At 40.2% G+C, this 13,316-nt stretch overlaps 2 protein-coding genes across 2 annotated transcripts in view; both read left to right on the top strand.

Annotated features, from left to right (window-relative positions):
- Positions 1-13,316, top strand: part of LOC105894420 (guanylate-binding protein 1-like) — a 272,853-nt gene that overhangs the window by 173,797 nt on the left and 85,740 nt on the right. The window lies entirely within an intron of this gene.
- The window catches only part of LOC105890565 (guanylate-binding protein 1-like), a 34,457-nt gene that overhangs the window by 13,459 nt on the left and 7,682 nt on the right, over positions 1-13,316 (top strand). The window contains exons 10-14 of the mRNA XM_031562492.2: positions 6,691-6,885; positions 7,920-7,997; positions 10,147-10,196; positions 10,651-10,760; positions 12,728-12,939. Of these exons, the coding sequence (XP_031418352.1) occupies positions 6,691-6,885; positions 7,920-7,997; positions 10,147-10,196; positions 10,651-10,760; positions 12,728-12,939 (645 nt within the window). The remainder of the gene's footprint in view (positions 1-6,690; positions 6,886-7,919; positions 7,998-10,146; positions 10,197-10,650; positions 10,761-12,727; positions 12,940-13,316) is intronic.

Raw genomic sequence — 13,316 nt, 5'->3', positions numbered from 1 at the left:
AAGGCTCAGGTGCGATTGCAACTGCTGCATCCCCATTAGTTACATGTCTGGCTCGTGACAGTCGGGAGGAGGTAAATAAACTATCAACGACTTCAACACACAAAGACATCATGAGGTAGGCTTCTCTAAGCTTGTCTTTGACAAAAAAAACGTTGCTCCACCTACTGTTCTGGCGGTGAATTGTTTTCAGCACCCACAGCCTTCGGAGAAGTATAAATCAAAAAGAGTCTGTCCAAAACCGTCCCCCCGCCCATCCGTAACGAGGACGGAGAACGACGCAGAAGTTTAATTCAACCCTAAGGCAGAAGATCAAATGTCTCGCCACACAAGCACATTGTCTTAAAAAGGTCTCTTTGCATGGCCACAGTCGAATACAGAACAAGATTGTATTTCGGTTGGTCCAGTTGTTCAAATAAAAAAATTCATCAATATAAATATTCCTCACAATCTCCCATATCTTATACACTCTCCATCCAGTTAGGCTAATGGTCACTGCTGCTTTTGCGTTGTACCCATCAGAGAGGCTTTACTCAAAAGATTCACTATGTCTCATCTGGTCAGACATTGAAAAAGTCCTGGTTTAAGTATTTTTAAGCATTGCATAAAGATGTGTCACCCCATAGCTGTCACGCCTGAGCTGACATCTGCTCCGGCCACGCCCCTTCCAGCCAACTATCCCTCGCACTCCCTCAGCTGCACCTCATGTCAACTCATTAGTCACGTTTGCACTCCCAGCTGCACATCATTTACATTTTGCATCACATATCACACACACCTGGCACTTCCCTTCATATACTCCTCACTCACACTTCACAGGATTCCGCCCCCTGATTACTTGCGTCTAGGATTTCCTTGTTCACTGCCTTCTATCCCAGCAAGTTCCCTGTCCACTGCCTTCCACGTCAGCGAGTTCCGAGTCTCCTGGCTCCCACGCCTGCGTTTCCCAGAGTTCTGTGCCTCCTGGATCCAGTGTTAATTTTGCATTCATACTCGAAAAGTAAAGGTTTTAGAGCTTAGAAACCTTCATAGTGCATATATAAACACGCCTATTCCGGTCATTTTGAGACCAAATTCAAGTGTCTATGACCTTCAGAAGCTGAGATACAGATGCGCTGGACGCGCCCTAAAAGGGCGTGGCAAAATCTCGACGTTCGCTCAGGTTACAGTAAATGACAGCACCCTAGTTTTGCTCCTCATGGTCAAATTAGCCAGAAATCGTTGAGAAAAGTCATGCCGCTCATACATCATACTCAACCTATGGGCTGCTACTGGAGTAAAAGACATGTAAACCAATCATATATTCATTTATTTTTTCTTGATTAATGTCATGCATGACCTGTCCTATAGTCCACTCTGCAATGAGTTTACTAGCTAGCTATAGATAGCTAGTTTAACTTAGCTATGCTACCTCATCGTTAGCTAACATTACCTAGCTAAAAGTTAACTGAAGGCTTCAATCGATGATTATTAGCTAGCTATCCTAGTTGACACCCTATACTCTCGACTGCCCCTTTGAAGTTCACTTAACGTTGGCTAATATATGCTAATAACTAGTTAACATTAGCTAGTTATCATTGACAGTTACTAGCTAATTTACCTTGGCATAAATTGCAGGGTGGTGCACTTTCAGGTGCCTTTTGAGGTTTGTTGTGTTCTTCCCACCTATTTTGAAGCCACAAGGTTTCTCTCCCGTTATTGCGGTGCATTCATTGTGTTTTATTTTCTGTCAAGTTATAATTCAAGTGTGTCCAGATATCTATTCTTATTTTTCCTCCAGTACCGAGTGCTTGAACTTGAGCCATCATATAACTTTTGTTAGGGCGTCACTTGCATGTCTGGGCATCTCAGGGAGTGGAGGATGGATACAGGACCGGGCAACATTCAACCAATGATATTAAGAATGTTACGAAAAAATTATTCATTACATTTTTAATTGTCCGTTAGTCCACCACTAACATTCTCGTCTCGTCAACAAAAGTAAAAATTGATTTAGTCACAGTTTTTATTTTCAAAGATCCATTTTCATGACATCAAAATCACGTCTTAGTCATGGGAAAAAAGGTTGTTAACGCATATTTTTCGTCAAATATTTAGTTTAATGAAATTAACAATGCCTGGATCCCACGCCTTCATTTCCTAGAGTCCGTTTTCATGACCCCAGGTCTTCTGTGACTTTCTTGTCCAGCTTCACGCCGTGTATTTCTGTTCCACGCCCTCACGCTTGTGAGCCAGAGTTAGACTCTGTTGTTTGTTTGATCCTAAGTTATAGTCTCTGTGTTTGTTTTGTTTGTTAGACGCTGGGGATCTCAGTTTTGTTCGTCACCCACAGTTTGTCTTTTCCGGTGTTAGTCACCGTATATCTAAGTTTCTATATTGATTGATGAAAACACTCACTCACACCTCCCTAATTTCATATAACAGGAACTCTTACATTTTAACCTAAGTCCAATGAAAAACAACAAATACAAATTAATATAAGATTCATTGGATTATTGATTATTGTCAATCAGTATTAACTCCGATGCTTAATTCTGATTTGCAACTCCTTCAAGTAAAACAGCCATGTGAAGGATTACATTTCAATCAAATTAATGTGGATCACCATAGTTACCAGACACAGACCTACTATGCTGTTGCAGTAAATTCCTATGGCCATATTTTTGGCACCAGCACAATGTATGTATCCTAGGGAAATTATTATTTCATTTATTTTATTTCAACATATTTATTTCCATAGAAAATAGGGTATAATAGCTCCACATAGTAGGTGAGATTAGCATTCAGAAAGTGTGTGTGGTTTCTTTACTAATTATTAGTCATTTCAAAGTAACCTTATCTTCTCCAAAACCACAATGAATATTGATGAGTTCAGGTCTGAATGGACCTGTGATTGCCCCTCCCCATTGTCACGGTGTATGGCCCATCTGTCAAAGACAATGGCTGTGTCTATTACCGCCTACTTGTGCACTTTAAACACTGACTTTCAGTGCTTAGGGCGTTCACACTGACAAAACCAGCAGCATGGGTAAAAGGCTTGTACATTTGCATCCGTCAGTGTTCCATTTGAGACAACAATAATCAGCGCCAGAGCGCACTACAGATGTAAGTGCTTAGTGTGCACTACGCACTGTATTGCAGTGTACTTTGTAAAGTAGGCGGTAATAGACACGGCCAATGGCTTGTGAACATGGCTGACGTTCTTTACAGGAGCGTAATTACTTCACAGGAGCCTAATATTAATTTCTGTTCAGACAACACTCCAAACACCAACGTATGTAGCCTAATACAATTAACTCTGAGCATGATATGTTTTCACTGTATAATAGTCTTAGCGACTTGAAGTAATTTATATTACTAAAAATCGCCTTGCAGAGTTGATGGTATTAGCCTAAACTCAGAACTCCGAGCATAATATGACATGTGTTTTACTCCCTATAAGTTAATCAACAACATTCATTACAAGAGCTAGTCAAACGAATATAACTAACTCATCACAAATATCCTTGACTGGGTTAAGGCGTGGATATGTTTTCCCTCGTCGTGTTCAGCTGTATGTATGAAGTAAACGTGGACTTGTTTACAGGTGAAACGAGGTGTTTTCCCGGTTGCTGTGGCTACGTCACGACCCAATAGCGATCACCGATTTACCATGCATTTATCATATGAATAGACTTAATTTGCTAATTGGTAGGTCGTTAGCAGCTGCTTCCACATTCAGAGACTGAAATGTGCAAGGTCTTAGTACTATTCTCCTTACAAGTGCTAATTAATTTCTTAGTTTCGAACTGCATACAGTATATTTGAAAAGTAGAAGATTCAAGGTTTCTGGGGGTGTTATTTTTATGTCTGTAGGACAAAAACTAGCGGAGCTTTTAAATGCAATTCCTTAAAATACCACCAGATGCCCCACGGGCCGTTCCGTGTTAGAAGGGTTTAGGCTGTGCTGCGTTACTGTTGTCATGTCCGGCTCACAGACCATGGCAAATAACGGGAGGTCACACAAAGCCAAAGAGTTAAAGCCAAAACACCATTCATTTATTAGAAACTAACAAGAACAACTAAACATAAAAAAACTAGGGTCAGGTGTGGCAGTCAGTAAATCATTAGTGTTGGCGTGTATGCATGCATGATAGGTGGAGTGTTGTAACGCAAAGATAAGCATGGGGAGTGCAGAGCGTAGGGAGCAAAGTTTCTCCCCTCTCTCTCTCTCTATCTGAATCTCCTATGAAACCAGTGGGATGTGCTCTTATAGTACTGGGAACACCGGGCCCAGGTGTTCCCAATAAATGACGAGCCGACCACACCTGCTGGGCATCTGCCACACAAAACACACACAGACAAAGACAGGCAGCCAGCCCAGCAACCAAAGGAGGCGGGGTCGTCACACTGCAAAATATGAAGATACAGTGGATGATGGAATGAGTTATGTAGCAGACAGATCTGGATAATTGCTACACTATATGGAATAACAGATACTAGTTACTTTTGACAGACTCGCTAGTTTACACAAATAACAACAGAACACTCACTCTCTTATGGACGCACGGCAAGAATACTGAAAGATTGTAAATGTCTTCTTTTGTAAGAATAGTACTAGTGATTAATTACTTATAGCCTGTCTCCTGCATTGAGCTTCTCGTAGATTGTCCATCTTAGGCTTCATGCACATTGCCTGTGTTGCTTTGTCTCAGTTGCATGTGTGTATTCATACTGTGGCGCTGCTGGTGCCAACCCTATCTTTGTCACAGGACTGAAGATAAGTTGACAGTTTATTGAACTAGTCACAGCCAGGGACAGGGGAAAAAACGGGAACAAAAAGCAATAACGAGATGAACACTCAGAAGATATACAAAACGTAACTGGAAAACACAAAAGATCAGGCTCAAAAACGATACCCTCCAAAGGCAAATCGAGCAATAACTATGACAAGACTTTGAACACAGAAGGACCTAAGAGTCGCGGGCTAAGGAAAACTAAACGTTGCCAGAGTGCCGAACTAACTAAGACAATAGGCGTAAACTTGTGTGCAGTGCGTATACTGGATAATTGGAGCTTGTGTCGTCTTGCAGTAAATCCCATGAGTGATGTGAGACCAGACAGCAAAGTGAGGGGAGTGAGAAGGTTAAATAGGAGAGTGCCAGGTGTGTGTAATCAAAACTCAGGTGACAGGGAACGAGGTGCAGCTGGGGGTGTCGTAGGCGGAGGGGGCGTGGCTTCTGCTTTCTGCATTGAGATTGCCTTTGATAATGGCCATCAGCACAAAATCAGTTTGGTATCATCCATCGTTGATGACTGGTCAGAAAAGTTAAGGCCAGAAAGTTGACCAGTTGTAACCAGAATCAGTCACGTGAGCCAGGACGAGAGAGACAGAGCTCAACGGCAAACTACTATCTTATTGATATAATGTAAATATGGCCTACATTGGGTTTTGTCGGAGCAGGAAAAACAACAACCTTAGAAGGTTTGGGTCACTTGTGGCACATATTATTCACTCAACAACCTTAGAAGGTTTGGGTCACTTGTGACACATATTATTCACTCATTTTAAGCCGAAACGGAATAAAACGTAATTCACCGGGTTTTTTTAACGGGGGGGGGGGGTTGGGAACCACTGGCCTAGGCTATTTCACTGTGCTCTATTTGGAACAATACCTCCTCTTATTGCTGAGTCCACAAATGAATACTGTTGATATAGTTAACCGTCACACACTTTCCATTGTGGTCTTCTTTGGCACATATCACTTTCCAGTGGTGTACATACATTTTTTTCTCAGCAGCAGCCAATCGTTTTTGAGAAGACAGCAGTGACTCACATGCGCACCAACCAAGGGCATAAAAGGTTTTGTGTGCTGAATTGTGACAAACCCTAACGTGCATTATGTTATCAGCAGGACACAGGCTACTCAACAGAAATAATGTATTGAGGCAGAAGTGTAGCGAAATATATTATGTTTTATTTTCTTTATATAAAAAATGTCTGGTCAATGGTATTTGCTTTAGGTAATACATATCTAGTCAATGGTAGCAAATCAAATTACAAAACAGTTGTTCTCACACACACATCCACACATTCATACACTGCCATCAAAGTAGTTCCCCACCACGTTATACAGGCTACTGGCAACTAGTAAACACCGGTCTGACAGACCAATCACCCAATAAAGATCTATAAGATCTGGATTATCACACTACAATTCATAAGTCACTCTATGTACGTAGACTAACACAGGATCCAGAGCAAACGTGCTACAATGCTTAAAACACTCCACACAATTGACCTATTGCTAAGTCCCGCCCCTCGAACGCAGACGAGCCAATGGCAGTTTAGTAACAGCTGCACTCAGACATCTTGAGTTTACAACTCCATAGAGTAGCATTAGAAACCGTGATTCTTCTCTTGTTTTATGGGGTTTGTGGTAATGTAAGTTGAACAAAAATGGTCAAACGATGTGCATGGGGTAGATGCAACACTGATACGAGGTATCATGAGATGATAGGCTATGGCAATTAATCCCATTTCCCAAACCAAAACAAGACCAAAGACAGGGCCAAATGTCTCCGGTGGATTAAGCTGTGTGGCAGACCACCACAAAACAAGGAATGATATATTGGAAGAACAAAAAGATATAATTGACTCAAGATTTGTGTGTGGTGTTACTTTTGTATGTTGTCCTGCCTTCTTACAACCAGCCATGTCTGGAGGTCCACCCCACATGCCAGCACCTGTGTGCTTGATTGAGAATGCAGAGGAGGGACTACGGACGGTGGAATCAGCCCTTGACATCCTCAGGGGGATCCAGCAGCCTGTGGTGGTGGTGGCTGTGGTGGGGTTGTACCGCACTGGCAAGTCTTACCTCATGAATCGGCTAGCTGGGCAACAGTCAGGTAAACCACAAACTAATACACACACACACACACTCAAACTGATACACACACAAAAAGGCTACAAGTAGGGATGAGAATTGATATGATTTTAACGATTACGATTCCATAACGACTCTTTCTTATCGATTCGATTCCTTATCGATTCTCTTATCGATTATTTTTGGGCAAGGAAAAAAAAGGAGTACAAACAAGTTTATTTACATTCATTTTCTTTTATATAATATTCTCTGAATAGACGATGCACAGCATATACAGTATGTATGTATACATTTACATGTTTTAAATAACCAAAAACAAACCTAAGAATAGGTCAACAAACTCTCAAAGTAGGGTCCAGAGACCCATAGCCTAGGGATCCTTTTCCTTGATGGGGTGCCAGGGGGTCCCAACAAAGAAAAAAAGTTATTAAGTATTGATAGCGGAATCGAAAAGGATTTTGGCTAACGATTCCAAGGAATCGGTCCACTTAACAAGAACCGGTTCTCGATTCCCATCCCTAGCTACAAGGCACATAGGCATAGACACATAGGCTACAAGCTTACACACACGCACGCACACACACACACACACACGCACACACGCACACACACACACCCTTGCATGCATACTTACTTAGAAAATCACCCACACACATTAAAGCATACATGCACGCAAACATTTACTCACTCACTCACTCATTTACACAACACACAAACATCAACACGTGCCAAATTCTGATATGTGATAGTCACAGTATGCTTGGCCCAGCATATTTTTGTAATGCCACTATTGACCTGAAACAGACTGAGACTGAGTTATCACCGTGTAATGAGCTACAGGAATATTTTAGATTCCAATCACAGACTGGGATCAGTTGTTTTGGGATAATACTACTTTTGGACGTCAAACATCAAAAAATGTAATACATCAGTATCCACGGTTTGTGGGCCCAATGATCCATAAATAAAATTAAACACACCATCACAGTAGGGCCTAGCGCCTTTGTTGCTATGATAACATTGATAATGTTTTAAAATCTAAGTTGTTTATTTCAGGCTTTGCTCTGGGCAGCACCATTGAGTCTAAGACCAAAGGCATCTGGATGTGGTGTGTGCCTCACCCCTCTAAGTCAGGTGAGCAAATCTATTTATTAAAGGAACACCATGCAACAATTTTACACTTTTTGACGTATGGTTTTATAAACAACTAGTTTTGGTACCATCCTCAAATTAATTTCATAATTCATAGCATATGGTCATGTGACGGACAGATAAACACCTGTGTCTTTCCCACTAGCCATTCAGGATATGCATTATGTTTCCTGGCTGGAACACCTTTCACAGCATGCCACTGCCAAAAGACATCAGTTAGTGTGTTATTTTCTAATTTAATACAATTTTCTTCGACTTTTCTTAAAAGTAAATTGGGCTTCATCAATAATAAGAATGAGAAGAAAGATCCTTGTGTACCCAACCATAGTACTAAAGCATGTTATTTGTCAGCGTGACATTACTGTGGATCTCCATGGAAACCTTGTGATTGTTTGTTGTTGAAACCTCTCGCAATTTATCTCAATCAGAAATCATAATCTCAAATGCCTTGATCTCACAGATTTTATTTTATTTTACTTAATTTTATTGTACTTAATCAGATGGTCTTACCTGTATGGCACCACGCCCATTTTCTAAGACCTGCATCGCCAAATTAACCAATTTTCAAAATATAACGGCTATCCCTGCAGTCCCGTTTAAGTTTATCCTTGTCCATCATATACAAAAATATTCCTACATGGTCTTGTGCGTCTGGAGGAGGAGTGTCGTAACCATGGGTTACCATGTGCTCCAGAATCTTTAATGGTAATTAGTTTTATACTATAATTGAAGATTCAGTCTTAGGTTTGATCAGTCAGGATTCAGGTTTATTCTTGAAGAATGGCGGCCGACCACTGTGAGACAGAGACTTGAAGATCCATCCTCCCTCACAGGACTTCACCTCAGCATATCTGATTATCCCTTGAGGGACAGTCTGTTAAATACACTGATATTTAAGGGGTGTTACCGTCTATTCAAATGGGCCATGGGTACAAAGCTCTTTGTCTCAACCGGGGGAGGGGGAGGTGAAAGTCTCTGTCTCACCTCACTCCTCAGGTCAACCCAAAAATACCTTCACCCAGGAATGTTTACATGCTAGTTAAATCCAAATAAAAGTAACAATTATAACTAGGTATAAGATCATTGAATTATTGACTATGGCATATTCTTATTAACTATACCGGTCCCTTCAATGGTGAGCCACTGTGTTCAGAAGGTGTCTAGCTGTGAACCCCATGTTGTGCAGGCCATGCGCGATACTTGGGGACACAGAGAGGTCAACCATTCCTGTGTTCCCAGTGTTCCATGGGCTGTGCATGGGGTTCACGTGAACAGAAGGTGACCAAAGAGTTTTCAGTTCCCCCAAGACATTTTCACGGCTCCCCTAGATCACACTGATAAACAATAGCTCCTTGACTTGTCCATCACATCGCCCCGTTACCGCTATATAAGCTGGACCCACCTCTGTTCAGTGTTGGTAGAGATACATTGGAGCAGAGAAGCATCAGCAGAAGCAGTTTTGGGGACGATTTACGTATCTGAACATTTGCACATTTATTCTTGCAGTGAGTGAGTGTTCTGTTATTTGTGGGAATTGATGTCAATAGTAGCTAGTATCCGCTATTCCATGTAGTGTTGTAATTATCCATATATGTCTGCTAGCTAACTGTCATTTAGGATTCTATGTATCCACTGTATTCACACTAATATCCATGTATGTATGTATCCACATCGGAATGCAGGCTAGTCATATTTGTGATCCATCAGTATATCAGGTATTAATTTACCTTGGTGTTTTATTCTCATTCTTTTTTGTATTACTGTTCATAATTGTTCATACCTGTATGTCTTATTGAAATCAAGGTTCAATGTAACAAGGCTATTCACGGTTCATGGTCATCATGTAAATCATGGCTTTCAAACGTGATGAGCCTATTTCATGAGTGTGTGTGTGTGTGTGTGTGTGTGTGTGTGGATAAATAAACCAGTTATTGGGAATTTGGCATCTCTGTTCTTACCAGACACCTGTGGCAATTGGCACCTAGTCGAACTGCCCTTGACTTCACTCCAGTCATAGAGAGCACACACTGTGTAACTACGGTTACTATTGTTACTGTTGTTACTATGGTTACATTGTGTAACACAGGAAGTAGAAGGCTGTGTCAGTGACATGGGATGACCTCTGTTACAGGACATACGCTGTTGCTGCTAGACACTGAAGGACTGGGTGATGTCGACAAGGTGAGTACACCAACATTCACTATTTACATACTGTTATACTCATACGATGTTAACTGCAGTGGTAGGAAAAAGGTAAAATGAATCATGACTGGCTTAAAATATAATTTTGAACGTTGAGAATGTTTGGTTGATAAACCAGCTCAACATTTTGTAATCAATTCAATGTATATTCCAATCATATACAGTATATCTTATCAGATTTTGCATTCAGAAATAACAGGGGAAAAAGAAACAAAAAACAGCCAACAAAAAAAAACCTTATGGCCTATTGTCATGTATGGAGGCAGAGAGAAAGACGTTTCAGAATGCCGTCTTCAGCAACATTATTCAAGCGTATTATGCACAAATACTATTAAGAGCAGAGAACAATGCCTGGATCTTCTGCCTGTATAAATGAATGAATGTACAACCAGCTGAATGCCCCTCATTAAAATGACATAAAATCTCATCGTAGGGCGACTCGAAGAACGATGCCTGGATTTTCTGTCTGTCCGTGCTGCTTAGTAGCACCCTGGTGTACAACAGCAGAGGCACCATCGACAACCAGGCTCTAGAGAAACTCCAGTATCCTGTCTGTCTCTCTCTCTCTGTCACACACACACACACACAGACCTCCAACAGACACACACACACACACACACAGATACGTACACAGACATACACACACACACTCTTCCTCGAAGCCTCAGCACATAAACAGTGATGACTTCTAGAGCCTGATCGATGAATCAGCTAATTGCTGAACTATTGATATCGACATTTTTACCTTCCAATCAATACAAATAATAATAAGTATGCGAAAGCCGATCATTAATCCTTCAATTTAATTACTCAGGGTTGAAAGCAGCTTTGGCAACATTCATGTTTCTTAGGTTATGAGTCTCAGCTGACCGTTGTACAGACTGAGTACAATTGAGTCTGATCTGTGTCTTCATGGTAGGTAGGGTGATCATTTTCACATGAGATGCATTTCTAAAATAATAATAAATATCTCGTAACATTTCTCCTTTACGCCTAAATAAACCTGACTACGTTCATATCAATCATGCCTGTGTTTTGCTGCTTTGACATTAGAGCTGGTAAGTTGTCATCGGTCACCGTAGCTTACATTCGACAGCAAAATAACGTTAGCATTAGTTGAGTGATGGATGGCTTGATTGCTTTGACAGTTGAACTGAGTAACTGAACAATGGCCCTCATTTTCTCCCTTGTCATATTCCACACATTCTCTGGCATTATCGCTGACAGTTGCTAAGTTAGTTAGCCACAAAACTAGCAAATTTCACAGTTTGTCAGTGGATTAGCGTGAGAGAGGGGTGAGCATAGGGAAGGAAAATGAAAATCTAAACCCTACTGGTGTCGTTCTTACTCGAGAGCAGATTACATGTAAAATCCCATTGATACAAAAAAAAACTACAAAGCCATATCAGTGAAGTTTTCGACTAACAATATTTTTCAGTGTTTGTACAGTAATAACCTACTAACAGTGATAATTTCAAGCAATATTTTTTCTTCTTTCAAAATTTTTAAATTACTCATAAACAGACTACAACTCAAGTAACGTGGCCTGCTCAACATAGCATATGCCTTGTGTAACGGTACTGACACATGCCAGCAAAGCAAAGTTCTGTATCCCATTCATTTCTGACGGAGGCAGGCGATTGTGACGTAGATGAGCGAAATGGACAAAGCAAGCGAAAATAGTTGGGAAAGTTTAATCCTATGCAAATGAGGATCAAATTTCGCTAGTGATGGCCATTCACACAGTTTGTTGTCTTCTCTGACAGTTTTAAAATTGCAGGACTATGAGGTTGTTTGGTTGTTTAGTTCAATTACTTTCTCTCCCTATCATTGATATCTAATGCTAAACATTCGCACATTCAGAACAGTTTTTGACAGTTGCCTCGCTTGTGTTTTTGATGACCCAGTCGGTGCATTGGATATGATTAGCACATAGGGAATACACATACATTAACCTATTCATATTGAATCAAATAGGCTACATAATAGTGAGAAATGATTTAGACCTCTTTTTAATTCAGTTTATTTTGTGTTTCAATAACTCTGTTTACTCTGCATAGGCCTACCTTTAATTACATTTATTATACTTACTTAAAACAACAGGCCTACCTACTTATATTTATTATACTTACATAATTTATTGTCTAGTACTAAACATGAACCTTTGTTTAGGTTGGATAATTATTTAAACAACATTATGTCACTACGCTAATTGTTGGAGGAAATCTTTTCTGTTTCTGATAAAAATTACGCGAATGAGATAAGGGATATCATTTTCAGATTTTTAAATCCTCAAATATTGAAATCGATATCCGTCTTAAAAATCCTATATTGGTCAGGCTGTAATGACGCTATGGCAAACAAACACACACACACACACACACACACACACACACACACACACACTCATACACACACACACACACACAAATAGCCTTTTATATGAATGAGATTTGAAACTTTACACGTAAAAAGCAGTAGTGCAGTCTCTTTTCCTTAGCCAATCAAAGCTATGTGACTGAGCTGACAGATCACATCCAGATAAAGTCAGCGGCCGCCCGTGATGAGGATGATGAGGATGATGATGAGGAGGACTGTACGTTTGTCCGCTTCTTCCCTGACTTCGTCTGGGCCGTTCGGGACTTCACTCTGGAGAGGAAGATCGATGGTCATGACGTGAGCGAGGACGAGTACCTGGACTTTGCCCTGCAGCTGAAGAAAGGTTAGTCTCAATGAATGGTTAAATATAAATGTTTTTTGTTTTTCTTGACAAAATGGAAATAGCTTTGTTCTCTCAATATTATTATTACTATTATTATTATTATTATTATTTTTATTATTATTATTATTATTATCAATAAGTAGTATGAGAGGAAGTAGTAGTAGTGGGAGTATGAGTGGTAGTGTTGTTTTTGTTCTTTGTTATTATATTATTTAGATTTGTAAGTTGATTTTTTTTCATCAACCTATTTAACTATACATTATTTGCAAACATAACAGCAGAACATTGCATGTGCACCATCACAAACAGAAATTACAGATCATAAAGAATTGAACTCATTAGATAGAATAAATACTGTGCATAGGCCTACTAGCTTT

This window comes from Clupea harengus, chromosome 24, assembly GCF_900700415.2.
Source record: "Clupea harengus chromosome 24, Ch_v2.0.2, whole genome shotgun sequence".
Classification (NCBI taxonomy): Eukaryota; Metazoa; Chordata; class Actinopteri; order Clupeiformes; family Clupeidae; genus Clupea; species Clupea harengus.
The sequence above is the reverse complement of the archived record's forward strand: the minus strand, read 5'-3'. Positions and strand labels throughout refer to the sequence as shown.